The sequence below is a fragment of the Babylonia areolata genome, chromosome 2, assembly GCF_041734735.1.
Source record: "Babylonia areolata isolate BAREFJ2019XMU chromosome 2, ASM4173473v1, whole genome shotgun sequence".
In the NCBI taxonomy this organism is placed as follows: Eukaryota; Metazoa; Mollusca; class Gastropoda; order Neogastropoda; family Buccinidae; genus Babylonia; species Babylonia areolata.
In genome coordinates, this window is record NC_134877.1 from 6,991,844 (window position 1) to 6,999,343 (window position 7,500).

Sequence of the window (7,500 nt, forward strand, 5' to 3'; positions counted from 1 at the left end):
TTGTACGTCCGGTGGTGTGAATAATGCAGGTTCATCCAGCCATTATCGGTGGCTGCGTGTCTTGTGTTAATGGGATATTCACTTTTATTCATGGGGAAGCAGTTGGGAGAAAGGGGGCCGTTCCCTGTGGGAGAGGCCAGTGTGATTTAGTGGAAAAGTGTTTCCATTAAGCTGTCCACAGCGCTGTTCTTTCTGCCGCACAGTTGAGCAGCGTGGATCTGTTGGGAAAACTACCGTGCCCCCCTCCCCCTCTGCACCCTCCCCTCCACCCCTGCTTACCCCCCTCCTCCTGTCCCCTTGCATCTGTCAACATGGGGTCGACGGTTCGTGTTTTGTCCACCAGAAAGAAAGGTGCCCATTTGTCCATTTATTTCATCACATTGAGTTTGCCCGCGCGCGTTGTTGTATGTTTGAGTGTGTGAGCGCGCGCGTGTAGGAAACATGCGTGCGTATATGATTGTATGAAATATTCTACTTGCTATTTTCCTGCCATGCCAAATATGGGAGTGATGTCAGAACTGTATGGAACATCTTTTGAGAATGCAAAAGACGTTTGTTTCCTAGTTCTTTCCTTTTGGAGTGATGGCCTAGAGGTAACGCGTCCGCATAGGAAGCAAGAGAATCTGAGCGCGCTGGTTCGAATCACGGCTCAGCCGCCGATATTTTCTCCCCCTCCTCTAGACCTTGAGTGGTGGTCTGGACGCTAGTCATTCGGATGAGACGATAAACCGAGGTCCCGTGCGCAGCATGCACTTAGCGCACGTAAAAGAACCCACGGCAACAAAAGGGTTGTTCCCGGCAAAATTCTGTAGAAAAATCCATTTCGATAGAAAAAACAAATAAAACTGCACGCAGGAAAAAAAATACAAAAAAAGGGTGGCGCTGTAGTGTAGCGACGCACTCTCCCTGGGGAGAGCAGCCCGAATTTCACACAGAGAAATCTGTTTTGATAAAAAGAAATATAAATACAAGTACTATATACATTTGATTCAAACTGCCATTGTTATAAAGGTGTTGGTCCTTCAGCTGCACGGCTGATCGTGTTCCTCTTCTCTCGCACACCCCATCAGGCACTGAGACTGGAAACGACTCTTTCAGTTTTATTCTCTCTTGTTAGGTAGGTACTGAATTGTCTGGATTCAGATCATTCATATTTCCGCAAGAAATAAAAAGGAGATATATTTGTTTCTCTCTGTCACTGTCTCTGCCGTCTGTCTGTCTGTGTGTCTGTGTGTCTGTCTGTCTGTCTGTCTCCCACTCTGTCTACTGTGTGTGTGTGTGTGTGTGTGTGTGTGTGTGTGCGTGTGTGTGTGTGTGTGTGTGTGTTTTAGTATTTTCTCTCTGCTTCTATGTCTCTCTTTCTCGTTATCCGTGACTCTCAGTCTCTGTGTGATTGTCTCAGTGTTGTGTGTGTTCACCATGGAAGTGTCAGCTCAAGTTTCCCGATCCCATTCCCAATCCTGGCAGTACCAGTGTCCGTAGTCAGTGCAAAAGACGGGGGACTTGTAGGGTGGATTATCTGCAGGCATGAAGATCCCCTTCATATGACTCTTGCTTATACCCGGCATAAGGGGATTAAGAGAGTCCGATAGGATGCCAATTTATGAACACTGTATATTCTCACTCATATACACGAGTGGTGCCTGTTTAAAAGAATGTCGATTGAAAAACAAAACCAGCAAGGTGATGAAAGGGTGCACCCGATAAGTTGAACTTCATAAGGAGATGGCACATTGCACGGCAAGAACACAGCGCCACCATCACTCTGCCAGAACCATGGCCTGGGGAAGACCGGCCACAGCGGGAAAGAGGAACCCAGGATGACTTCCATTTGTCACCCCACCCCACTCACAGTCAGTAAACAGACACATTCACAGCAACGTCAGGGATTGGTTTTCATTATTACTAACATGGCCAGGAGACATCTCCGTTCAGAGGCAAGGGAATGAACACATTACTTTCATACTGAAGTCATGCCGATGTGAACGATGGAAGACGGAAAAGCGAAATAAACAACCTACAGAAACATAGTAGCAATCACAGGCGTTTTGTGAAACGAGTATATCCTTTGCTGTAACTGGTCAAACATTTAAAAGACCACTCGAGCATGCGCACACAGTGCACAGTTTTAATACATCAAGACAAGTTATTGCACAATAATGTTGGACAGATATACACAAGGAGCGTCTTGTATAGACAACATAATGTGTGGACTGTTTACCGCAGACAAAGAACATACTGCATTATACTCGCATTGCCTATAACCTAAATAGACACAGACAAATATATTGAGGAATACGTAGAGATTGAAAACCTGTTGCATTCTTTGATAGACAGACAACAAGCGCATTAATTTTATATGTGAATTAGACTGACAAAAATAAACAGCGCTTTCCATAGATAAGTTTGACACAGACAAAAACCTAATGTACAGATAAGTCAGACAAACACATACACCCATTTGCATAGATAATTTTGACAGACACATAAAACAGCGAATTGTATAGATAAATGTTATAAATCTGCCCCTTCCTGTCTTTGTGGCTGCCCGCCCCCGCCCCCGCCCCCCCCCCCCCCCCCCGCCTCTTCCTTGTCTTCAGTTTCTTTAGTTTTAGAGTTATGCATGCGTGTGAATGACTGGTGTGAAAGCGCTTAGATTTGTTACTGAACAAGATTCAGCGCTATATAAATACTGTCATTATTCTCATTATAAATATAATTAGCAAGCAGCCTACTGCATGGAGAACTCAGATAGACAGAGAGAAAACAACGTAGTGTACAGGTAAGTCAGAACGACATTCACAAACAACTTGTTGCATCGATGACTTGGGCAGACACAGACACACAGAGTGCTGCGGATCACGGTCTGTAAATGATGAGGCAGAGAGAACAGCGCGTGCCCCGCCAAGTCAGATGTCCGTTTGACACAGCGCGGCTTGGCAGCCGGCTACCTTTGCTTCTGGGCCTGTGTGCTGACCTCCAGACGTCCGGCCCGATGCACGGGCAGTCGTGGGGCGGACTGACTCCCAGGAAGGGGCAGGGCTGGCAGCATCACAGGGGCCCGAAGTGGGGAAGGATGGGAGAGGGGGTGTGGGGGGATTAACTGCCAGACGCGACCCAAACGCCGACATTTGGTTCCAGACACCCAGGGGTACTGTGTCCGGGGTTTCCCCCACAACCGAACCCTCCCTACTTGTTTCTGTTTTGAGTTCCGTTTTGGCCCTGTGGAATGGGGTGTTTGAAGGATGAAATAGCTGGAGGTCGGACAGTTGGTAAAACGAATTGATATGATGGACACCTCAGTGTACTGCCTTATTATTACTGCCCTTTAGCCCTGTGGGACACGGGGGGAATACAACATAAAGAGTAGTCATGCTTTCTTGAAATTCCGCACCACAAATTTCCTCTGTTGTTATGCTATTCCCCCTCTGCCTACCCCCACCCCCACCGTTTGTCTTCTTCTTTCGGCCGACCCTCCCTTCCTTCCTGCCCTCCGCTTTATTCAGGATTTGAAAGAAACTCGCCATTTTGTGTGTGTTTGTTGACGGTAATTTCTGTCCTCTTTTCTGTATGGATTTGGTGCACACTGTTAAAGGTTTGTGTGATCTTTTTTTCTGATGAGGCTCTGGACGGAACATTGAATACCTGTGGGAAAGCAGGTGAGGAGGGAATAGAAATAATAAGAGGACATCGCACAGTAAAGATGAATTCGTCCTGGTCCACAACACTTTTGTAGAAACGCAGCTTTGGACGGAAAACTGGAAAGAACTGTTGTTGTAACGAAACAATCGGATGACGCACATTGAACACGCAATCACCAAACGCCAGGTCAGGAAAAACACACACAGCTTGACATGGCATCCTACTCTTCGAACATTAAAAGTGAAAGATCAAATGTTCATGCTTTAAAAACATGAACACATCACACAGATATAGATCTTTTAGAGAGAGAGAGAGAGAGAGAGAGAGAGGTGGTGGTGGCGAAACGAAACGATACGAAACGAATCGAGATTTTGTTTTACCAGGGTAATGAGATGAGCAAAACATATGCTTTTTTCCACCCAGCCCTAGGGTATAAAAAGAAAGAAAAAAGAGGGATGTGGGGGATAGGGCTACATCAACACACACACACACACACACACACACACACACACACACACAGAATGATGATGAATGATGAATGATGTGGATACTTATATAGCGCCTGTCTTTGTTCGAAGACCAAGCTCTAAGCGCTTAACAAACACGGGCTCATTTGCACAGCAGGCTGCCTTCCTGGGTAGAGCTGACTGACGGCTGCCACTGGGCGCTCATCATTTGTTTCTTGTGTCATTCTTGTGTCATTCAATCAGATTTCAGGCACGCACACATACACTTTCAGACATGTTACATTTTACGTGTATGACCGTTATGTTTATTCACCCTGCCATATAGACAGCCATACTCCGTTTTCGGGGGTGTACATGCTGGGTATGTTCTTGTTTCCATAACCCACCGAATTCTGACATGGATTACAGGATTGTAAACGTGCGTATTTGATCTTCTGCGTGCGTATACACACGAAGGGGGTTCGGGCACAAGCAGGTCTGCATATATGTTGACCTGCGAGATCGGGAAAATGTCCGTTTACCCACCAGGCGCCGTTACCAAGATTCGAACCTAGGACCCTCAGATTGAAAGTCCAGCGCTTTAACCATTCGGCTATTCCGCCCGTCGAGAGAGAGAGAGATACAGAAAATAACAACAGAGGCATCTTGTGGGCTCAGGGCGTTGGCATCATGCACCACATAGGTTCAGTTTTCTGTTCCGTGGATAAAATATTGTTCAGGTTTTGTTGTGATGTCTTGAAGGTGTGTTCTTTCCATTCATTCTTTATGGGTGTTGTATATCTTTTGTTCTGTGTCAAAAGAGCAGATACGGACTTCAGCATCGGCTTGGCTTTCAACAGTTCTTTGCTCTCTCCTTTCTGATTTTGTTTCAACATAACTGCAAGTCTGTCTACTTTGGTTAAAGACTTCGTTTGTTGCATCAGTCCATCTCGAGGAATCTTTTTACTTTGGTAAAGCCTGTCTGACATTCATGCCTCCTGATGCAGTCACAGACTATTACAGGCCGTGCAACTTCATGCCAGTCGCATGCCGCAAACCGCCGGCTTCCAGGACGGACTCTTTTACCGCGAGCTACAGCAAGGCAAGCTTCCCCCCAAATTCCAGGAGAAGCATTTCTAAGAATACGTTGAAGGCATTCTTGAAGGTGTTCATTATCATGAGCAGATAGCTGGGGACAGCTGCCTTCTGCACAGGCACTTATGGACCTGATCTACACCCCAGCAACCCATGACGACAGTGGTCTAAATCTCTTCAACGAGAGCTACAAAGACGACCCCAAATTTCGGCGGACTTTAGAAGTTAGAGAGAGTTAGAGGTAGAGGGCGAACTGGGGTGATCGGACCCCAAACAGATGAATATTCCCAGCAAAGCAGCAGTTTTTTCCTATCGATTTTTCATTCGCACGGTACATTCGAATCAAAATTTCAGGATGTCTGTAAAGATTGTTTTTCTTTTTAATGAAATGATTAAAAAATGAATTTATTAGATAAGCTGCATTTCTTCAAAGAATTGTCTTCAGTATGTCAATGAATCTTATTCTGTGCGAATCAAAAGTACAGAACTACAGAGGAAAACAAAGTGAGAGGAAGCAAACACAATGTACAAAATGCTTGACTAATAATCTTTGGTGGTCTTGGGGAAAACAGTGTCTTCCAGAGATAGATCCAGTGCTAAATTGGTGTGATTCGTTAAACACACACACACACACACACACACACACACACACACACGCACGTACGTACGCGCGCCTGACTACCTTATGGACGGTGGATTGAATGACACGGGTGAACAGATGAGGACGGTCTGACCATTGTGGCAGCACGGGTTACAGCACACTGGTCACTGTTGACCATGCCCTCACCACTGCCTCGGGCCTGAGGGGGAGAGGGGGAGAGAGCGGGGGAAGGAGTCCCGGGGGAAGGGCCAGTGACGAACGGCACAGCCAGGACACTAGCACCCCCCCCCCCCCCGCCCCCTCTCCCCCTCTCTACCCCCATAACCGTGTCAGCTTGTTAATTTTTGATCAGGTTTCAATATGGCCACGTCTAGTTTGCCTGCCGCCACTCCACACCCCCTTTCTTTCCGCGATTCCTTGATAAGGAAGGGATGCATCATGCTGGCTGATACTCCCCCCGCACCCCCCACCCCCCAACCCGCACGCCCACCGCTCCGTGCGGCCCACACAGGCTAACGGTGATGTGTCACGGGATGTTCCCGGGCTGGGGGAATCTCGGAGGGGTCGTCTCATGGCCAGGGGCGCCCTCTCTCTCAGTCCGGACCCTCTGGCAGCAGTGAGACAGGTGCCGGCTGTGTGTGAGCGGGCTTAAGCGCGATGGGTCACATCAGCGTGAGGAACGTGCGTGTGTGTCGCGCATTGTGATTGGTCGTATCGATTATTCTTGAATGGGGTTGAAAGTGTCCGCTTTGGCGATTGGCGAGGACCAAACGGTTTGCTTTGTTTGTGTTGATGGCATGTCGAACAACAACAACTTTTTAAAAAAAAGTTTGAACTGTGTGTTGTTGCAGACAGGCAAGATGCTGCACGTGCTGAACCTCCTCGCAGTCCTTCTCCTCCCGGCCCTCACCTCCTCCTTCCCCCACAGTAAGTACCCGTCGTCGTCATCGTTGTCGTCATCATCGTCATCATTATCATCATCATTATCATTTCGTCTTTGTCTGGACTTCGTTTTCGAGATGGTCTCTGCTGTGATTCTACCAGATTTTCCGTGGCGGTTTTGTTGTTGCTGTTGAGTGTGTGTGTGTGTGTGTGTGTGTGGTGTCTGTGTCTGTGTCTGTGTGTGTGTGTGTCTCTGTGTGGTGAAATTATACTCGCAGCCATGAAATGCAAAGAGAAAAAAGGCAGTAGGCACACAGAAAGGAACGCAGAAGGAAGGAATTCAATAAAGAATGAAAGGAAAGAAGAAAAGACCAACAAAAAAAAAAAAAAAAAAAAAAAAAGAAAGCACGGAAGAATCAGGAACAAAAATGAGAAAAAAAGGAGCACGAAAACCAAGGAAAAGAAGTATGGAGACTGAAAACAGAAACTTGGGAAAAAAATGAAAAGGAAAGGATTACACTAAAAGTTACGATAGATAGAATAACTCTTTCCGTTTAAATAGCAAGAAACAAAGACAGTAAGAATTATAACGAAGTAAGAAAAGATGAATGACAGAAAGCTGAAAAGAAATCATTTTCAAAGGGGAAAGGGTAAAGGAAGCAAGAAAGAAGAAAAAGAAATAGAAAGAGAGGAAGAAGACAATGAATGAAAAAGTATTGCCTTTGATCGGCGTATTCAAAATCGACGATCAATTCAGTAAAGCTTATCAAGCGCTAGAGATTATATACATCTTAAAGCGCAGAGAATCTGACTGACTTTCCTTAGGCGATGATA

At 46.3% G+C, this 7,500-nt stretch overlaps 1 protein-coding gene across 5 annotated transcripts in view; it reads left to right on the forward strand.

Moving 5' to 3' along the window:
* Positions 1-7,500, forward strand: part of LOC143297121 (uncharacterized) — a 145,972-nt gene that overhangs the window by 23,419 nt on the left and 115,053 nt on the right. For all 5 annotated transcript variants that reach the window (XM_076609297.1, XM_076609311.1, XM_076609304.1 and 2 more), the window contains exon 2: positions 6,636-6,711. In XM_076609297.1, coding sequence (XP_076465412.1) covers positions 6,645-6,711 — 67 coding nt within the window. In that variant the 5' untranslated portion in view covers positions 6,636-6,644. The remainder of the gene's footprint in view (positions 1-6,635; positions 6,712-7,500) is intronic.